Source organism: Leucopleurus acutus (genome assembly GCF_964270905.1).
Source record: "Leucopleurus acutus genome assembly, chromosome: 1".
NCBI classification, from domain to species: Eukaryota; Metazoa; Chordata; class Mammalia; order Artiodactyla; family Delphinidae; genus Leucopleurus; species Leucopleurus acutus.
Genome location: NC_139142.1, coordinates 166228841 through 166250718, shown reverse-complemented (window position 1 = coordinate 166250718; position 21878 = coordinate 166228841). Strand labels below are relative to the sequence as shown.

The following is a 21878-nucleotide window of genomic DNA, read 5'->3' as shown; positions in this document are numbered from 1 at the left end:
CAAAAGTGCTATACTTATTCCTCTGAGGAATTTCTCAACCCTCAGATCAATTTTTCCGAGGGGATTTCCCCACATGGAATAACAGCATAAGCCCCGAGTGCCCTGGCTTATGCCAGAGTGATCTGTCATGTTGTTTCTTTGCTCAGAACCCACTGGTGGCTCCCCCAGGCCTCTGGATGAAGTTCAAGTCTTTGGACACATTCCCAGATCGGCCCCTCCAGCTCCATCTTCTACCATCCCACCTCTATACCCTCCCTCCCATCCACACCAAACCACCATTGACTCTTTGAATGCGCCTGCACTTTCTGCCTTTGTATATTCTAGTCCCCCAATGGAACGCCCCTGCTTCCCTTGTCTGCTGAGACTCAGCGAAACACCACCTCCACCAGTCTTCCCTGCACTCCTCTGCACCTTCACCACGTCCAGAGAGCGAATTTCCTGTGCTCTTGTCTGCATATCCCATATCCCTTCTGGCTGAGGGCCTGCTGGGAACAAAGACCATGCCATTCCCCTTTATATCAGAGTTTAGTAGGTGCTTGGGAAATGTTTGCTGATTGAATGAAGAAATAAAGAAATGACACAGGGAGGTTTGTAACAGAAAAGAGTTTTCAGGATGGTGTGGGGTTCTCCCCAACTTCACAGGCCTGTGGTCCACAGGTAACAATGATTACCACGTATCACACAACACAGAGCACACCTATGAAAAGTAGGCACATGAACCCATTTCGCAGGCCACGAAATCAAGGCTTGGCTGGGAAGGCTGGGACTCATCAGGGCTAGGAGATGGTGAGCCAGGATGGAAGGCCATGGCTCCTCTGATCCTGAGTCCCACAACTTGCAGTAAGGTCCTCCCCTTGCCTGTGAGCCCACTTCCACGGCAGGCGACCTTTTCGATCCATCCCTGCCTGTGGGGAGAAGAGCAGCTCTGTGTTTCTGTGATTAATGTACTTTTTGTCCTGCAGAGCCTCCTAAGGCCAAGAAAGGGCCAGGTCAGAAGTTACAGCACACACGGGAGCAAACAATCGACTATATCTCAGGCCACGCAGAGCCGAGACCCTCACTCTTGGACCCAACTCTCCCACACTGCTAAGGGTGGGGGCCACGCCGTCTCTCACAGGACACCAAAGCTGCCCATTTCTTGTGCCTTTGGTGGGTCCAACATCATTAAAAGTGGACCCTGGTTTTCTCCAAATCAATTAGTTAAGAAGCAAGGTGACGACTTTCATTGGAATCTAAGGTTACAGAATGAGGTCTGTAACATTGTGTCTCAAATGGGGGAAGGGGGTAGAGACTGAGGAATGGGGATGGGCCATTCAGGGAAGAGAGGCAGGACCTGGCAGATAAGAGATCTCATCCACCAGACAGATAACAGGGCTAAAATGACAAAGGAGCTAGAAGCCGTGCTGGCCTGTTGAGAGAAAGAAAGAGCATATTAAATTTTAAACAAAGCCCACCCCAGGGGAACCTCCAGCCTCCCTCTCCCAACCCATGCCTCCCATTTTCAGCACACTAGTCATCAAGTTCATAGAAACCGAAATGTCCCTCATCTCTAGGGGCTGGGTTTTGTGTTTTTGTTTTTCTGTAATCCAACGGGCAGCAGCTGGCACACTGTGTCTCTGGGGGATGGTGGGGAGGGAGTTTGGGACTCCCTGAGCCCCTGTGGCCTTCCCACCAGGCCTGAGAAAGGAGGGCAGGCTGGAACCAGCTTCGGCTGGGACAGTACCACCTGGACAGGGGATCGATGGGGGGCTGGGAACCAGAGCAAAGCGGGTGCAGGGAAAGAGCAGGAAGTGAAAGGTCCAGATGGTAGGCAGCAGCCTAGGTGTCACTAGGAGCCAAGAGGAAAGAAGGAACTAAGAAGTAGGGAAGGTCCTCAGAGGCCTCATCAACCAGCGTAAATAATGTGCTGGTATGGAGGAGGAAGAGAGCAGAAAAGGAGGAAGAGGCAGCTAGGAGCTGGAAAGGAAGGCCCAATTTAGCCCAAGCAAATGTTACTTCCTCAGTAATTCCGTCAAACCTCCCTCCCCCGCCAGCCCCCCACCTCCACAAAGTGATGGATGGGAATCGGGCTGCAAGGGCTGAAGGTCTGGGCAGAGACACTCCCCTGGGCAGGACCCGCGGGACAGGGTCTGAAGCCTGCACAGGAAATCTCCATGCCACCCCGACAAACACCAACCAACCTCAGTCTATGGAGTTAGGGCAGGATGTTTATTTTATAAGCATCTTCTTCAAAGAAAGACCGGCCTAAGCTCCCTGAGAGAGTCTGGAATCCTCAAAGCCAGCACTGCCCCAGGCACCCTAAGGATGGGCCCCCTGGGGTTTCCCTGGGGAGCCACAGGCCTGCCCAGGTGCCTGCAGAGGAGACAAGAAAGGCCTCCAGCCTCAGTGCTTGAGGCCCACTGCAAACAAAGGGACAAGGATGGGAGGTTCTCCTACATAGGTCAGCTGTGCCCCGGGTCTCTCAGGCCTTTCCCAGGCCGGTGCCTCTTAACCAACATGAGTGAAACAGTTGAAAAGCGGTGTCTTAAAAACGCATAATCAGCTTTTAAAAGAATAAGACTTAGTATTCACCTAAAAGGAATCAAAAATACTACACGACATTTCTGGAGGCCAATTTAACCATCTATATCCAGAGCATTTAGAATGTGTCCTTGGTCCAGTGGATTCCCTGCTAGAAATATATCCCAAGGATATAATCAAAAAATACCCAAGGATGTTCACCACAGCATTCTCTATAAGAGAGAAGACGAAAAAACCTAAATTTAGGGGACTGCTTAAATATGTGGAAGGGTATATCATATACTGAAATATTAATAATTATAGGTGGTTTTAATTTTCTTCTTTTTGCTTGTTTCTATTTCCTAAATTTTCTGCAACAATCATAAATCTCTCTGTAACAAGAAAAAAAATCAATAAAAGCTATTTTCTAAAAAACAAAAGGAACAGATCCAAGAGACTGTGCATTCGTTGGACATTCAAATCTGAACTGGATTTGAACAAAACAAAACTGGACAGAGACACTTAAAACCACCTAAGAATATTTTCAAGGACTAAGAGGTGGTTTCCAGTGAAGGGAAATTAAAATCCTCCAGAAGTCCTGAGTGAGTGCAGGAAGGGTGAGTCAGGAGCAGGGAGCCAAATCCCCAGAAGAGTCAGGACCCAACATTTCTGTCCTTAGAGTAACTGCCATGGTGGGGGAGGGGTTGGGGTAGAGGGCGGGGATGAGAACAGGCAGAGGGGCCGGAGGTGTGAAAAGACAAATGTTACTTTTGTCCCTGATCAAGGAAAGGACAATGGCCATCTCTTTAGACAGTGAATTCAAGCTCAGTGAGATTTGTTCATCTACCTGGCAACAGGGAATGAATTTTTACAACCAAGGTATAGAAGCCCCCAAACAGAGGCGTGGAAGAGAAATTCTGACAAGCTCTGTAACTGAAGCAAAAGAACTTAGCTGATGTTACACAGAAATTTTTCCAGATAATGAGCTAGAACACAAGAAGATAACGGAGTGGAACGCTCGGGAGGGCGTTAAGAGTACCAGGTGTAGCATTAACAGAAGGTGGCCTTTGCGTAAGATGACCTAGAGCCCAAGGAAGGAAAAATCCCACAGGACGTGGACTTAATTATTCAAGCATCAGGAAAACCTGAGGAGCAATGGGAGATGTCTAAATTTCTCCAGTCCTCTTTCTGATCAAAAGCTTTAAAATCTATCTCAGAGATCAAAATTCATCCATTTGGGAAACGTTTATGGGGTGCCTCCTATCCATGCACGCATTCAGCAGACAGCCAGGTGCAAACTTGCCGTGGGTGCCACTCTGTGATGTTCAAAGCACTTCCACTTCCAGTGGCCTAACAAACAAAAACGGACAGCATGGGTCACTAGCATGCATCCCTCACAAAGATGCCAAGTAGCACAGTGACAGGGTGCTGGACATGCTAGCTCAGGCCCACGGATCCTGAAGACTTCCCACCTCCATGAGCATTCCTCAGCCCCAGTGGACCTTGACTCTCTCTTAAGAAATGATGACTCCAACTTGGAAAATAAATATGACACCACACATGAGGACAGCTGGTGCTGGATGATTCTGTGTCTCTTAAAGACATCAAATTCTTCCCCCAGGTGAAGCTGTATCCTATAAATTACAGCCTCGCATTATGTATGGCCAACACCTTTAGCTTTGTTCTCCGTGGAGAACTTCTCTTCAGCAAAGAGGAAGCAGTCAATACCCTACTTTGAAAACAGCACAGGTGTTTCTGTGAGACAAAAACCAAAACAAAAATCAAAAAAACACCTCTTCCTCCCTTTAATTAAAGGGATTGCACCTGTGTATAGAAAAATAGGAAAAAGTTGTTCTTCCAGAATCTTCCATGTACTAAGTACTTTCAGCCCTGAAAACGTCCCCACCGTAAAACAAAGTGAAGGCACCAGCTTACGGTACCAGCAAGTGCTCCCTTGGCACCTGGCAGCAGCTGGTACCTACCTGAGGCCAGTTCATAACGACAGTAATAAAAGTTCCCTTGAAATAGTGTTAAGGTTCAGACACTCTGATGAAAGCTGGGAACTTCAAAGATAGGACTGCAAAGCCCATCCCTAATCCTCCTCATTGTGTCTGATGCAGAGGGCTGGGTTCTGGGCTGGCTCCACCACCTACTGCCTGAGCTTTGCCCAGTAGGACTTGTGAGCCTGCCAGCCAGCTGGAGGAGGCGGGATGGAACTTTGCACTCACTCCCACAGGGGGTCGGGGGGGTTGTCCAGGCCATGGTGCATAGCCATTGGTCCTTGACCTATGAGAAGTCGGTTAAAAATAAAGGAAGGAAACAAGAAAATTCTGATCTACAGACATGAGCCCAATGATTCTGGAGTGAGAACTGGATTCAGTGCCAGGTTCCAAGGCTCTCTCCATGAACCTGGGCAAGTCATTGCAGACTTCCAGGCTTCAGTTTCTTGGTCAATAAAAATGGTAACCTCCCTAGGGGCTGCTGAGGGGAGTAACTAAAATACCCTGTATGAAAATGCAGAACAAAAGTGTGATCCCTATTCCCTTCCTCCCTCCTTCCCACCCTCCCTTCTTTCCACCCTAACCTCCTTTAAAAAAAATTTTTTTTTAATTAGGTAATATAGGGAATTTCCTGGCAGTCCAGTGATTAGGACTCCGTGCTTCCACTGCAGGGAGCACGGGTTCTGTCGCTGGTCAGGGAACTAAGATCCTGCAAGACACGCAGTATGGCCAAAAATAAATAAATAAATTAGGTAGTATATGCACAAAGTACAAAATTCAAAATGTAGAAAAAGGAACACAGTGAAAAGTCAGCATCTGCTGTGGGAAACCACTATTACCAGTCTCCTAGGTATCCTTGCAGAATGCTGCATAGCCAGGCATTCTGTCTCTTACTTTCTTACTTAAGAAAATAGCTCAGCAACCACATCGATACATAGGGAGCTTTTACATTTTTCTGTACAGCTGCATAGAGTGGCATTGCATGGTTATAGGATAATTTATTTACCAGTGCTCTAGTGATGGACATTAAGGTTGTTCCCCCCACCCCTTTTTCGCTTTTATAAGCAATGACGCAATGAACTATCTTGAAAAATGCATCATTTCACATGTATGCTCATATCTGTGAGAGGAATTCTCAGAAGTGGAGTTGCTTGTGCACTTTTAATAAATATTGTTGGGCTTCCCTGGTGGCACAGTGGTTAAAAATCCGCCTGCCAATGCAGGGGACACGGGTTTGAGCCCTGGTCTGGGAAGATCCCACATGCTGCTGAGCAACTAAACCCGTACGCCACAACTACTGAGCCTGCGCTCTAGAGCCCGTGAGCCACAACTATGGAGCCTGCACGCCTAGAGCCCGTGCTCCGCAACAAGAGAAGCCACCACAATGAGAGGCCTGCACACCACAACGAAGAGTAGCCCCCCGCTCACCGCAACTAGAGAAAGCCCGTGTACAGCAGCAAAGACCCAATGAAGTCAAAAATAAATAAAATAAATAAATTTATTAAGTAAATAAATATTGTCAAAACCCTCTTTATACAGGCTGTACCAACTTACACTCTTTCAACAGTTACAAGAGCATCTATTTCCACTGTCACTTCTCCATAGCAGAGTTAACACTTCTCTTATTACTAGTGGGGCTGAACACCTTATATGGTTAAGAACCACTTGTATTTCCTTTTCTGTGACTGGTTCTTAGCCCATTTTAAAAATTGGGTTGATAGTCTTTTTCTTGTTGATTTTCTCTTTTTAGATATTATGGAAATTAGCCCTATCTCTGATATATGTTGCAAAAATGTTTCCCCAGTTTTGAGAAGTGGAAGACTCTTTTGACTGTTTATAATAATTTTGCCTCACAGAAATTTTTTACTTGTGTAGGGTCAGATATATTAATCTTTTCTTCTATGGATTCTGGGTTTTAAGTCAAAGTTAAAAAGTATTTTCCCTGAGTTCATTTTTTACATTTAACATCTTTAATCCATCTGAAATTTATTTTGTTATAAAGTGTTCTTTTTTTAGACAGCCATCAGGTTGTCTCAAGTCACAAATTTTAAAATGCCACCTTTCTAAAATGTCACCTTTCATATTAATTTATCATTGAGTCCCTTTTCTTTCTTCTCTTCCAAATCATGCCCCTTTATCTCAGAATCACGCTCTTTCTCTCCAAGGCCCTCCCATCCCTTCATTCCATTTGTGAGTCAAGAGTTGATCCATGTTATCACGACTGACAGTCACACAAATTATGTTGAATCTCAGTATCTTAGAGCAAGTAGAGATCTCAGAAGCGTCCCTTCATTTTATAGCTAAGGTCACTCAGATCCAAAGAGGTAAACTGGACCTGTCCAAGATCACAGGGTAGCTTAGTGCTTGTGATTTTTTTTATTACTATTCAAGAAGAACAGAAATATTGATTTTGCCATAAATTCCACTCAGTCAATAGATATCTATTAAGCAACTACTCTGCCCAACAGTGAACAGGCACTGGGGCTCCAGAAATAAATGACACAGCTCTGACCTTTCAAGAAGTTCTAAAACAAAAACAGAAGTTCTGAGTCCAGTGTGGGGTCTGAACACACACATCCACAGACTAATAGATAAGGTGAAAATGGCCAATGAATGTAGAAGGACTGGTTAATTTTGCAAGGGATGGCATGGAGAAGGCTCAGAAGATGCATAGTTTTCAGTTGGGCCTGACATGACTAGGACTTTGTCCAAATATGGAGAGAAGGCATTTGGCAATAAGGGAACAATGGGACAAAGTGGGGGGGTCTGGTGGAAGGAAGTACTCTGGCTTAGTGTTAGCTCTGGGCAGAGTTTTAAATGAAAAGGCTCCTCTGAGAATCTGTGGTCATTAGCCAGCCAAGTGGGTTTGGGCTCTGGTCCTCAAAACTGCAAGCTAAGAATTATAAATAAATGACCCATCTGTAGGGTCTTAAGTGTCTGGCAGAAGGCAACACATATTCTCCCTGGAAGAATGTACTCTCATCCCATACATTAAAGAATTCTCACAGATAGAATTCTAACAAATATAAGCTCACAATAGAAAATCACAAAAAGAAATAAGCCCTCATGAGTGAGAGGGAGCAGAATCATCAAACAACAGAACTACACCTGTAAATACTTCAGATACTAGAATTATTGGATACAAAAAAAAAAAAGGTGTTTAATATGATTAAGGAAATGAGGAGTTAAAAACCCAGGTAAAGGGCTTCCCTGGTGGCGCAATGGTTGAGAGTCTGCCTGCCGATGCAGGGGACGCGGGTTCGTGCCCCGGTCCGGGAAGATCCCACATGCCGCGGAGCGGCTTGGCCCGTGAGCCATGGCCGCTGAGCCTGTGCGTCCGGAGCCTGTGCTCCGCAACGGGAGAGGCCACAACAGTGAGAGGCCCGCGTACTACAAAAAAAAAAAAAAAAAAAAATCTCAGTGGAAGGGCTGAAGAGAAAATTAGAGATAAGTGAAGAGAGAATTAATGAGCTGGAAGACAAATAAGAAATTACCCAGAAGACACTATAAAAAACCAAAAGATTGAAAATGAAAAAGAAGTTAAGAGAGGGGGGTGTGGGATGAATTGGGAGATTGGGATTGACATATATACACTACCATATATAAAACAGATAACTAATGAGAACCTACTGTATAGCACAGGGGACTCTACTCAGTGCTCTGTGGTGACCTAAATGGGAAGGAAATCTAAAAAAGAGTGGATTTATGTATATGTATAACTGATTCACTTTGCTGTACAGCAGAAACTAACATTATAAAGCAACTATACTCCAATAAAAATTAAAAAAAAAAGAAGTTAAGATGTCAAGGAGATGTAAAGGATAGAATAAGATCTAACATATATCTAATTGGAGTTCCCAAGGAGAAACCAGAGAGAGAATGATAGAGAGATAAAAGTCAAAGAGATAAAGCATTAAAATTTCCTAGAACTGATCAAAGTCACTAATCTTTGGTTTCAGGAAGTCTAACGAATCCTTAGACAAATAAAATAAAATCCACTCCTAAATGCATTAAACTGCAAAACACACACACACGTGCACACGTGTGTGAACACACACCACCACCACCACCACCACAACAACAAAACAACAACCAGAGAGAAGAAATTACCTAAGATCAATAACTGGGCTACTACCTTCTCAATATCAATAAGGAAAGTCGGAAGATAGTAGAATACCATCTTTCAATACTAAGACGAAATAACTGTCAAGCCAATGTTTTATACCCAGTAAAACAATCTCTTAACAATAAATATGAAATAAAATTTTAGCCAAACAGGAACTGAAAGTTTATGATTAAAACACCTCCACCACATGATGTTCTGATTCCAGAAGGAAAGCCTGAGATGCAGGGAGAAATATGGGTAAACAAAATGGTAACTATGTGGAAAATCAAAAGTTAACCAACCTTTCATTGCACTGCATTACTTGAAAAAAGATATGGATACCAACTAACTTTAAACCTTATGCAGTCTGCATGCATCAAAAGGACAGAAATAGAGTATGTAAGTTCTAAAGCAGTAAAGAAAAAAAAGAATAGAGAAAAAAAAAAAAAACATTTGCAGGGTGAAGCCATAGACATGGACGGGAAGCAAGTAGCAAAGAACCGTGGCTGAGGCACCAAAGCATAGCCAGGAGAGGAAGGAGTGGCAGAAAAAGCAGGATTAGAGAGGCAGGAGCAGGACCCAGAGTGATGAGCCAGAACCCACGACAGGCAAGAGTATCACAACAGTACAGCTACAGAGAAGCCAGGTAAGTAGAGGCTACCAGATGTGATCAGGAGGTGGCTGGGAACCTCTGGGAGTGGAGTGGGGGTGAACCTGATGCTTCAGAGCTGGAGAGGAGAGGGAGAGAGAGGAAGTAGGGATGGAAATTGTGGCCTCTTCTTTGTGAAGTCCCAGGGTGAAGAGAAGTGAAATGGGAGGGGGGCAGGGGAGAGGCAGGGCCAAAGGAGAGGGAGACAGGTGTGTCGGTAGCTGTAGCGGGGAACTGGGGCACAGGAGGATGTCCAGTGCTCAGTCGTAGGCAGGCAGCCTGGGCAGGACAGGAATAAGGGTTGATGGTGGGCATGAGGCCCAGGTGAGCAGGCAGAGGTATCCCAGCTTGGGGCAGGGGTGGGCGGGGTTGCTTCAAGTAGGGCTGTGCGGTGGGGGGCCTGGAAGGATTCAGAATTTCAGAGGTGACCTGCTTCCAGGTAATGGCGAGTCCACAGTGGTTCTGTGGCTAGCAAATGGATGGGAGGTTGAGACTGTGGGCCTAGGGACCCCAGGATTGGACATCACAGGGTGGGGTTAACCAACCAGCACTGCCAGCCTCCAAAGGGTCCCTAATTCTTACTGAGAGGCCCGCTCAGGCGTGGTCCTTGTGAGGACATTCTGGCGTGGTGCATAAAGCAACTATTAAAGTTTGTACAATTTTTTTTTACCAAAACCATGCAGGACAACCTTCCCAATCCAGAAGACAAACAACACATAACCAAGAGTCATCACAGAAGTTCTAGTCTCCCATGTAAATCTGCAAGGTGGACATTCCTGCTTTCTGTAGTGATCATTCTTACCTGATTTTGATTCTCTGTTTATTATACCCTGGGGGGCAGGGAAGGAAGAAAGGGAAGGCAGTTGGGCCACAATGTGATCCCTTATTCTCAACTTCCAACTGCACTGAAAATCCTCACATTTCCAACAGTTCTCTCGGTACTCCCAAAATATACACATGATAGAGCATATGTATTTAATATCAGAAACTCCTTTCTGATGATGGTTGTAGAAGACAGAACCAAAACCCCTCTAGAGATCAACCCACTTTTAATAGTCTCTTTACTCCATTTACAAATATATAGATGATAAAGATAATACATACTGGTAAATATTCAAATGGCACAGAAATGAGTAAGAGAGATGACAAAAGGCCTCTGTACTTGGGGTAAGGCACTAGGGGTGGCAGAAGGGTCAGGTCTGTGAGCTCCTCTTTAGTGCTTACTGAAGTCAGACCAGAGCATGGACTAGTAGCATATGCTGGCCCCCACCAGGGGGAGGCGCCGTAGAGGTGGATGCTGTGTAAGCCCAGGTCCTTTCCCTCAGTAAAGCTTGGAGACAGCACACACCAGCAAAAGCCAAAGATCTGAGAAGCCAGAAGGAACTTGTGGGATGATCTAATTCCCTCGTTATTACTCTTCCAAGTCATTCCAAGTTGGGTGACTTGCCTGAGTCACTCAACTCATTCGCAGCAAAGCTGTGAACCTCCCAGTTCGGTACTTTGATTCCATCAGTATTTCTTAGACTTTACCACGCACGGGAATCTTGTTAAGATGCAGATTCAGCAGGTCTGGGGTAGGCCCGAGATCTTGCATTTCTAACAAGCTCTCAGGTGATGCTGATGCTGCTGGTGCATGGACCACATACAGAGTAGCAAGAGTTTACATCAAGGCTAATGGACTATCCCACCTGGTTAAAGCCTCTTCACCCACCCTTTGCGTGGCTGTTTAAATGACCTTTCTTCCGGAAAGCCTCCCTTCCCCCATCCTCCCTGATTATCAGCTCCCATGGTCTCTGTACTTTTTCCTTTGAAGCATTTATAACAACTGTAATTAAAGAGTATTTGTTTAATTATTAGTTTAATGTCTGTCTCCCAGGGAGACTGCAAGCTCCACGAGGACCGGACCAGCAGACTGTCGATAAAAGGGCAGCTGTGGGCTTCCCTGGTGGCGCAGTGGTTGAGAGTCCGCCTGCCGATGCGGGGGACACGGGTTCGTGCCCCGGCCCGGGAAGATCCCACATGCCACAGAGCGGCAGGGCCCATGAGCCATGGCCGCTGAGCCTGTGTGTCCGGAGCCTGTGCTCCGCAACGGAAGAGGCCACAACAGTGAGAGGCCCGCATACAGCAAAAAAAAAAAAAAAAAAAAAGGGCAGCTGTTGTGGGCTGGAGCAGCCTGGACCAGCATCCTTGGAGGAGGAAGGGAAGGCTTGTACTGGTGGGAAACACCTTCTAGAGGCCTCATGGCCAAGGGTGACACTTCTGCCGTTAAAATTCCCACCAGTTTCAAATACATGCCGACTAAAATGTAACTTGAAAAGCAACCTTTAAAAAACAAAAAGTCTCCTAAATCTTTATCAAAGATGTACTGAACAAATATATGTGGTAAATAAAAATAAATTTGAATAGTGGGATAAATTTTAAAAAAAAGTCTTTATCAAGTGCAAAACAGTCCCAATCTGGTACTAGCCACTCTGCCTGGGGAATAATTAGGTCCCCAGTAAATATTCCCTTACAGTCCTCAGACACTGTGAGGGCCTTGGCAAAAGAAGCAGAGGGCCTGCTCCCTGACCAGCCTCATTCTGTTGCAGACCAATTTCTTTTCTAATTTTTCTGCTGCCATCCTTTCTAGCAACCCCAAAGCTCTGAATGCCCAGCTCCTTGGAGTGGGCAGAGATATCTGAACTCATCATCATTCTAGGGTGGCCAAGTTTGAAGTCAGTCTGCCTGGGTTCAGACACCAGCAGTTCTGTGCCCTTGTATGTAACTAATTTCTCTGTGCTCCAGTTTCAGAATCTGCCAGATGGGAATAACAATGCAGTAACTAGCACCTGTGAGGACTAAGGGAGATGATACACATAAATCACTTACACAAGCCTGGCCCAAGATCTACGATTATTATTATCCTCCCCATATCCGGTCCAATTCAAGATCTCTCTATTGTTTCACACAAGTCTCCACCCAGTGGCTCCACCTCATTCAAAATTTACTCTTCCCAGCCCCTCCTGCCTTACCTGTCTGGAGCTTGTTCGAAGCAATGACTCACTGCAAAACTCTGCAGCTCCCATCAATCACCTCCCTGTCTCTGCCTCTGTGTGTCATTTGTGGGTCCCCGCTGGGAGGGAAATCTTTTTCCTCATGTCCAGTACCTTTATTCAACAAGTATTTATCGAGGGCCCACTATGTGCCAGGTCCTGTTCTAGGCACAAGGGCTTAGCAATGAACAAAGAAAGACCTCTATCCTCATGAACTGAAAGTAGTAAGAGATCTAACCCACGAATAGAGATCAGTTCGGGTCTCTGGCCCTTCCTTACGTCCCCATTCTTTTCCCTGACCAAGCCTAAATAAATCACACACAAGTACAAAGCATGAAGAAAACATTCCAGATCAAAAAATGCTCAGTGTGACTTGGGCACATCCCGATGACTAAACTGCTGCCCCATTAAACTGGTAGATGTTGAAGAAGTACGCATTATAACAGCCAGAAACACCCGGTTTCCCCAAGTAGTCACACCAGCCGTCAAATCCTCCAGAACAGTATGTGTAACACAACTAGAAAATAAGGTCCTTCATTTACTTATCTCATGAGGGTAGGATAAGCCCACGTTTTCATGTTCTCACAGCCACATTCTTCAGATGAAGCCTGATTCGGGTTCCCCAGCAGGAATACAGGCAGCAGCCTTGTGTTAACAGCACTGGAAATGGACTCTGAAAGCCCAGGTTTCAGTGCTGGCTCTGTCGCTTACTGTGTGATTTCAGGCATGGAGCTTTTCTCATGCCTCACTTTCTTCAGACAACCTCTAAGGTCCTCTTCCAGTTTTGCAGTCTAAGGGCTGGGATCAACCACCATTAACATGAGACACAGCAGATTCACAGATTCCTTAATTCAACAAAATGAGCCCCTGCCCTCAGATCCAGGGGGTGAGCAAGCCGATGAGGAGCCTGTGGACAGCATCCTGAGATGCACCCGACTACTCCTTTACTTATTTACTCCCATCTAACTTCAAACCTGAGCTTTCCAAGCACAACTCTGATAGAAATATCCCTGGGCCACAAGGCAAACCCAAAACAGAAGGCATGCAAAATCTCCGGTGGGCCCATTAGTCTCCCTTCCTCCAACTCAAAAAACCATTCCAGACCATGTCCATCTCCTTGTCTCTAGACAGGGAGCCTAAAATTAGTCTCCCTGGTAGAAAATGCCTCGTTAGAACGGAAGTGACCCAAGTGTAGAACAAATGGCCCGCTGGCCACACACCACAGGACAAGGACTCACCCGGGAATCCGCTCTGAGAAGAAGAGTGAACCTCTGCTCCCACTGCAACTCACTGCATCTGCCTCCATGGGCATACAGGCAACCAGGTGAGCCTGGAGGAAAGAAAAATGTGACCCAAATGGCCAACTCCCCCTACCCTAAAGAAAGCAGCCCTACCCCCACTGCCCTCATGCAAGAAAGCCGGGTCCTGCAGGTTAGTGGAGCACTAGTGCGGCTAGAACTACAGATGACCAATTAGAGGTCCTGTTCCCAGACTGGCAGGTGCCTGGCACAGAGCGACGCGAGGTTCGAGGGCCAGCTGACAAAACCACCATGAGAGCTCTAGAAAATAACATTCGCTTTAAAACAAACAAGAAAGGGACAGCCATACTAAGTCTCAAAAATCAAAACCAGACAGGCCCATGGCTTTGATCACAAACACTAAGAATACATTTTCTAAAGTCTAAAGACAATTAGGGGTGGTTTATTTCCCCTCCCCCACCTGGCCTGGCCGGTCCTTTGAAGGCCCCTGGTGAGGGCAAAACAGGGATGCAGGCTCCAGGCCCTCTACTTGGCAGAAATGAACTTTGACTGTTTTTACTTACACGTGTACAAAGGCAGGACTGAAAGAGCAGCTTCAAAGTTGGCTGGGTGACCCCCAAGGTTCAAAGTCCCTCTCCGCACACCTATGTGGGAATCTTGTGAGTTTCCCAGGCGCCCACCGGAACTGGTTATGTCCCCTCCAGGTCTACACCTGCTGGGAGTTTCCATTTTGCACAGAAATAAAGGCGCTCTGGGTGCCCTTAGCAGTTAGGGCGCTCGGTCCGCTGTTCTAGGGTGGGCCACCAGGACAGTCCCTCACTGGACCGCTCAGACCGGGAAGGACCAGCACCTCGTAGTGACCCTGTAAAGACGCACCGGGCTGCGGCTACGCCTTGCCCGAACCATCGCAGAGCTCAGAGATACATTAATGATCGTTTTGGGTTAGTTAAAACCTACGCAAGCACCTCCCTGGCCTCTTAAATCTTCCCAAACTACTGCTCAGACTGGAGGGAAGCAGTTGCAGCCACCATAAAAGTCATCTTAAAAGGCAAGTTGGAAAAAAAACCGATACGCACTAGTTAGCAAGTCCGCGGTTAGGGGGGCGGTGGCACGAGGGCCGGATCTGTGGGCTCTGCACGCTGGCGGGGGCTGTCCCGTTGGTCCCCGAGTCCCCGCGCCCACCTGGCAGCCTCGGGGCCACTAATCTGACGCCGGCGATCACACCCCACAGCTCTGTCCAATTAGGAAAATGACCGCGAGGAGACGGAGAGAGTGGGCGACAAGGAAGGGGAACTGAGACTGAGGAGGCTAAGGACAGGCCGTGGAGACCCAGCCGGCCGGCGAGCGCCTTCAACAGGTCCCCGCCCCGGAGAGCGGGGCGTGCGGCGGCCTGCTGCCCCGGGGGCGCCCACGACACCCCGGCGGCGCGCCCAGCCCTCCCCCACCCCGGACGGCGGGGACGCGCAGCAACCCCACCCGCCGGGAGAATAAAGTTTGTGGGCAGCGGCGGGGCGGGGCGGCGCGGCGAGGGGGTGAAACTTTGAGTCCCCGGCGGGCGGCGGGGGGAGAGTACTAGGCGCCGGGATACCCACGTGCGGGCCCGCGAGCCGCCGCCGCCGCCGCCTCCGGGCCTCCCGCCCCGCCGCCGTCGCCGCGCTTTCCTTTCATTTTTGCTTCTCTCTCTCTCTCTCTCTCTCTCTCTCTCCCCCCTCCCTTTCTCTCTCTCTCATTCGCGCGCTCTCCTCGCTCTCGCCCTCTTTCGCTCGCTCGCTCCCTCCTTCCCTTCCCCCTCCACCCACCCCCTCCACCCCCCCCCGCCGCCAGACGCCATCTCTCCCTCTTTCCCCGGCTCTCCATGTCTCCCTCCAGCTCTCCGGCATGAGGGAATGTGGAAGTGAAAGGAAAAGACGACATGTTTGCGGCGCGGGCCTGCGCGCGGCCGTCCCCGGGGAGAGGCGGGGGGCGGGTCGGCCGCGGCCGCAGTGACCCACCCCCGCGCCCCCCGCGCCCCCGCCGGCGCGCCGCCCGGGGCTGCGGGGTCGGGGGCCCGGGGCCGCGCGGGACACTCACCCTGGGTCCGGGCGCGGCTCCTACGCTGGGGCCCGTGGCGGGCCGGGGCCGGGGCCGGGGGCTCCTGGCTGCCCACCGCCCGGGCTGCTGCTGCGCGCCCGCCGCCCGCCTCCACGCGCGCCCGCCGCCTGCTCCTGCCGCCCTCCCTCCGGCTCCTCTCTTTCTCTCTCTCTCTCTCTCTCTCTCTCTCTCTCTCTCTCTCTCTCTCTCTCTCTCCCTCTCTCTCTCTCTCTCTCTCTCCCTCTCTCTCCCCCTCTCTCTCCCTCTCCTCTCTCTCTCTCTCTCTCTCTCGCTCGCTCGCTCTCTCTCCCTCCCTGGAAGAAGGGAATGAGGCAGGGCTGACGTGAAGGGATGCAAAACAGCTCCTCCTAACCCAGCTCGCGGAGGAAGAGAGACAGAAAAGCAGCCCTTTTATCTCTCTTTTGTTTTCTCACTTCCTTCCACCCCCCAACACCCCCCTCTTGTCAGCCCAAGTTTTCTTTTCTCTTTCTACCGCAGAGAGGATTTTTCTTCCTTTCTTTCTCTTTCTTTCGGTTCAACTCTCCCACTCAAATTGAAAGCCTGGAGGGTTTTCTCTCTCTCTCTCTTTTTTTCTTCCCTCTTTTCTTCCTTCTTCCTCCTTTCTTATTTCTCTAAAAGGGTTTTGTTTGCTGTGGGAGTTTCGTTTGAAAATCAAGTCACGCCTTTTTTCCTCCTTTTCTTTCTCTCTCTTTTTTTCTCCTCAGCAGAAAAGGGGAACAAAGATTAACTGAAGCGGGAGAGAGGGGGAGCATCAGAACCTCGCATGGAAATGGGGGGCCCGGTCCTGCCCGGCACAAAGGGGGCGAGCTTCCCCCACCGTGGGAAGCTTGGGGCGTCCTCCCGAGAGAAGAGTCGGCGGGGCTGGGGGGCGGGGGACGCGGGTTCCTTCCGAAGTGCGGGCGAGGGCCGCGGAGCCCGCCCCTCCCCAGGCAGAGGTGGAAGGCTGGGTGTGTTCTTCACTTATGTATTTTTAAAGTAGGCAGATGGGCGTGCAACAAACATCCCCGCGGAGCACTAAACTGTAAGAAGCCTTTAAACAGCTGTTTGCAGAGCCCTGGACGTCCAGACTCGAGGGAGCGGTGCGGACTGCGAGCGCCAGGGCCCGGGTGGGGAAGGGGCTCCAAGGAGCCGCTGGGATCGGCCCCTCGTGGGCTCGCCAATCCCACGGCCCGGGCCTTCGCCCAGGGCGCACTGCTGGGGGGCGCCGAGGCGTGGCCGTTGGCAGCGCGGGGGTCAAGCCCCTGGTGCCTTCCTACAGGGCCTCGGGGCTTGGCACAGCCTTGCCCTTCCCCGGCTTCCGAGCCGACCCTCGGCATCTAACCTCCAGCCGCTTCTCCACTCCGAGCCCTCGGACAGGACGCGGTAGAGCCTCCCCGAAGGGTCAGTTATTCATGGGGCGCCTGGGCGTGTTCCCAAGACCTGCTCTGCCTTCTGCTTCTCCAGAGATGGGGGGAGAAAACAGGGGGAAAGTTCCCAGAGCAAAGTTGGCCACATTTCTCTTTTGCTCAAGGAAGTATTGAGCACCTGCTGGATGCCCGGCACTTGGACTGGGGCTACTGCCAGGGGCTGGGGAGAAACGTGAGTCTTCATGGGCCCTGAGAGTTTCCACAGGAAACAATGCCAGAGAAGACTGCAGCTCAGGACCAGGTCATCGAGAGGAAGGAAAGCCTGGATCCTCTCCCCTCCCTCCTCTCTTCCTTCCCCTTCTCTTCCTTCCTCCCGGCTGCGTCTCCTTGGCTCCACCCCTTCTCCTCATCAATTCCTCCCACACTTCCCTGCTCTCCCTGGCTTTTCACTGGAGGGTCCCTTCTCCCAGCTAGGAGCAGATGCTGAGCCTCATTGTCTCTCCCCCTCAGTGACTGCTGCCTCCCGGGGACAGGACCTGCCACTCTTCACCCCTCCCCCCAGCCCGCAGGCCTGGGCCTTTACAAACTGGATCCCCAAGGTCACTGACCCTCACCCCACTCTAAACCAGCTCCTGGTGTTGTGAGCAATGACTCCAGTCACTCAGAACATGATTTGTTTCTGACTGGGAGTGAGAAAACAGTAGCTTGGTACTTGCTTTAGCAAGGAGGACACCATGATTTTAATGTCAGTGCACTGAGCCCTGGATGACCCCAGAGCATCCCCCCGACTTTGCCCTCTTAGTGGGGTATACAGGGAGCTACATTTCTGTCATCTTAGATCCTGTTTAGTGCACCTAAGCTATACCCTCCAAATAAAGCAAAACAGCTCTGACAGTCCAGCATTCACGTAACAAATGCTTACCGAGTACCTACTCTGCCAGCTCCTATGCTTGGGTGCTAAGGACCTAACAACCAATGGCACACGCGGTCCTCACTTAGGCTTTGCAGACTGGCAGGGGAAGAAACAAGAAGACAGGCAACCACAATGCCACATGTTACATGTTAAGGATGAAACAAGGAAGCACCTAAAAAAAGGGTGCTTGGACTAGGGTGGTCAGGGATGGCTTTTCCTGGAGGAGGTTACATCTAGATGCGTAGGCCTGTGCCAGGTAAACTCATAGGAAGGCACAGCCTGTCCAAAGGCCCCAAGGGAAGAGAGCACATTCTTGCAGTTTCTTGGAACCTCCACAAGTATTTGCTGCAGTGGGGAGTACAGTGGGGGAGTGGGGACACTTTGGTGTCAGGGCACAAGGCGGGGCAGGGGAGAGTGGGGAGTGTGTCAGGCAATAAGTAAGGGAGGGGGCCGGATATCAGGGGGCTCTTCAGATTTTAGCCTCTCCCACTTGCTAACTTCATGAACTTGGGTGATTATAGTTTCCTTCCTTATAAGATAGGGGTAAGAAGACCAGTGGGCTGCAGAGACAGCGTCTTATGTTTAAGCTCCCAGGCTTATTTGCTGCATATCCCTGGGCCAGTTGACCTCTCTGAATATAAGTTTTCTCATCTGTGAAATGGGGTGAAAACACTTGACTCACAGGGTTTCTGCAAGGCTTAAAAGGCTTAAGACATGCCTAGCTCAGTGTCTGGCACATAAGCTCCAATACATGGTAGCTTTTATTCATTGTTATTATAGATCAAGGAGTGACAGGGAGGTGCCCTTACAACCCAGAAATGAGATTTACGTTCTGGGTTGAAACTAGAGTGAGTCACCATGCCCGAAATGCAATGAGCTGGTTGTGGAGGAAGCATTCCTTCAGAGGATACCCTGTGTGCCCACAGGTGGCTGGGATTGGGGAATACCTACGTCTGACCAAGACGGCCAGTGTGTCGTCTCAGGAACAGGACCGGAATGTGAAGACTGTGGTTACCAAGGCCTGGCCTGATCAATGGAGGTGTAGCTTGCCTGAAGAACAAATAGGAACCAGAAGAGAGTCAGCCTCGTAAAATCCTGGAGGGCCCCTTGGAGCAGGCGCCTGGCTGTGTTTGCTCAGTGGAGAGAAGTAGACACAGAAGTTCACACTGGGGAGGAGAGAGGGGGAGAAAGAGACTTTTGACTCTTCCAGAGCCTGAATTAAATCTCTCAAAACCTCTTAGTCCTTTGCTTGGGTTCCTCATTCTCCAAGCAACTTGCAGATGAACTTGGCACCAACAAAATGCCCCCTGGATCCAGACAGACACCAGGGTTCCAGTTCCTGCGCTGTAAACCTTTTACGCTTCTATTATTTCTTTATGACACAAGTTCATTGTGAGAGAATTTGATAACCAGCTAAGCAAAACTGAAAGAGAACTCCAGTAGAGACATTATATTTTTGTGTGTGTCCTTGGACGTTTTATATCCACATATCTACATGTAAAATGCACATAGTAATAAAACTATGCAAAGTGAATATTGTTAAATGAATGACTATACATGTAAATATATTAACAAAATTTACAAAAACGACGTAACGCTATTCCTACTGAATGGCAACCACTTTTACCCCGTAATATGTCACAAATAGCTTTCCCTGTTTGTAAACATCCACATTATCATTCCTAACAAATAATATTATTCCATGGTATGCATTTATCTTACCTGTTTAAACAAATTGCTGGACTTGTGGGATATTTCCAGTTTTTCACTTTTATGGACCCACTATGATAGACATACTGTACAGTCACCTTTGTGCCAGGTAAATATCATATTCTTCCCCCTGGCCGTGCTGCATGGCATGCAGGATTTTAGTTCCCCGATTTTAGTTTTAGTTTTAGCAGGATCAAACCTGTGCCCCTTGCAGTGGAAGGGCGGAGTCTTAACCACTGGATTGCCAGTGAATTCCCAATGTCATATTCTGATCATCATTTTACAGCTGAGGAGACTGAGGCACAGCAAAGTTTAAAAGTTTTCCAAGGTCATAGCTACTGAGTGACTGAGCCAGAATTTGCAGCCAGAGTTTCCAGTTGGGAGTTCCTTTCAGCATCTCTGTTTTCTCCTTTTCTTTAGCGTATCCCCTCCTCATACCTCCCTGTTTTCTCTCCCAGATCACCTCCCTGTGAGAACCAGTCTTGGCAGGTGACCCACTGCCTTCTCTGACACCTGAGTAACTTCAGTAATGTCCATCTCCTGGGGTTGTTGGGAGGAATGAAAGCAGGTGATAAATGACATGTAATGCATGATACTGTATTTGGGAAATTGTGAAGCCTGTGCGAATGAATGTTAGGAGGTACTAGCAAGGGCCTAAGCTCACAGTCAGATGCCACCACCTTTAGCCAAATCCCCTGACCTCCTCAAACCCAGGAAGGAAGCCTCCAGATTCACACTAGAGAGAAAGAAATCAACTGTTCCGACGCAGAAGCAATAAAGGAGGCGTCCCCTGGGCATTTCAGGAGCCCCACAGTTGCTCCCCACCCCCACCCCAGCCCCACAGCTGGAACGGGAGGGAAGATTTGTTAGTCTAAGGTTTATTCATGCTTATGATTTCCCTGAGGGAGGATGCATTCATGTCACAGGCCTTCCAGAATGTTTGTATCCATCTCTGAAAATCTGAGGAATCGAGTAAGCCGAGTAAAGGGATGAAACACAGCTCTTCCGTGTTTCAATTGATGTGTTTATCAGAGTAACTGCTGGGAGAGTAGCAGATGATTATTAAAATCTGTTTCTTTCATTGACAGAACCAAACAAACATTAAAAATATACATCAGTGACTTTGCAATGTCTAATATTTGATTTTGAGTATCAAACCTCCCCACTGAATTCCAGCCAATGGAAGATGCAGGACCCCAGGGCAGAACTAAATGGGGCTGCAGAGAGCAGAGGTGGACCTAGGGCTCCTGAAAGGATGGGCTTGTGGCAGGAGGACCCAGAACTGGAGAGTCACCGAGAACTAAGTCAATGACCGGAGTCACACAGAAGTTGTGTTGGGCAGCAGCTCAAAATTCTCATAAGTGTAGTAGCAATTTAGGAAGACTCAGGGTTTGCAGGGAAAACCCAAAGAAAGCAAAAGTCTGTGTGGATAGATGGGGTGAACATCTGACATTTGTGCATTATTTTTCAAGGAATAATGACAGGGTACACCTCCTCTGATCCCCCTTATGACCAAGGGTGCATAGTTGCATGGCTTTATTCCCATCATGGTTTAGGCCAGTAAGTTAACTGGCCTTATTTGCATAAATATAAGAATAAAAATAAGCTAAAAGAAACATGGGACACCTACCACAAACAGGAAACTGCTAGCTTCACTAAACAGTTAAAAAAAAATTAAAAACATAAAAGCCACAATGATGGGACTTCCCTGGTGGTGCAGTGGTTAAGAATCCGCCTGCCAATGCAGGAGACAGGTTCGAGCCCTGGTCCGGGAAGATCCCACATGCCATGGAGCAACTAAGCCTGGGAGCCACAGCTACTGAGCCTGCGCTCTAGAGCCCGCGAGCCACAACTACTAAAGCCTGCATGACACAACTACTGAAGCCCGCACTCCTAGAGCCCGTGCTCCGTAACAAGGGAAGCCACCGCAGTGAGAAGCCTGCTCACCACAACGAAGAGTAGCCCCGCTCGCTGCAACTAGAGAAAGCCCGTGCGTAGCAACGAAGACCCAATGCAGCCAATTAAAAAAAAAAAAAAAGTTTATGTCTTTTGATTAGTAACTTTAGTTCTAGAAATCTATTGGAGGGAGAGTCATCAGTGTGGACAAAGATTTGAGTTAAGGGACTTCCCTCGTGGTCCAGTGGTAAAGAATCTGCCTTACAATGCAGGGGACTCAGGTTCCATCCCTGGTCCGGGAACTAAGATCCCTCATGCTGTGGAGTAACCTAACCCGCACGCCACAACTACTGAGCTTGCGCACCTCAGCTAGAGCCC

The 21878-nt window shown here is 48.7% G+C and overlaps 1 protein-coding gene across 2 annotated transcripts in view; it reads right to left on the bottom strand.

Annotated features, from left to right (window-relative positions):
- ZNF710 (zinc finger protein 710) overlaps positions 1-15741 on the bottom strand; it is a 62304-nt gene extending 46563 nt beyond the window's left edge. Inside the window, exons 1-2 of one of the 2 annotated variants that reach the window (XM_082838847.1) lie at positions 14108-14953; positions 13524-13615 (exon numbers count right to left, since the gene is read on the bottom strand). In XM_082838847.1, coding sequence (XP_082694973.1) covers positions 13524-13597 — 74 coding nt within the window. In that variant the 5' untranslated portion in view covers positions 13598-13615; positions 14108-14953. Of the gene's footprint in view, positions 1-13523; positions 13616-14107; positions 14954-15614 lie in introns of those variants that run through there. The other variant, XM_082838848.1, reaches the window with a different exon arrangement.
- Between the last annotated feature and the right edge of the window lie 6137 nt (positions 15742-21878).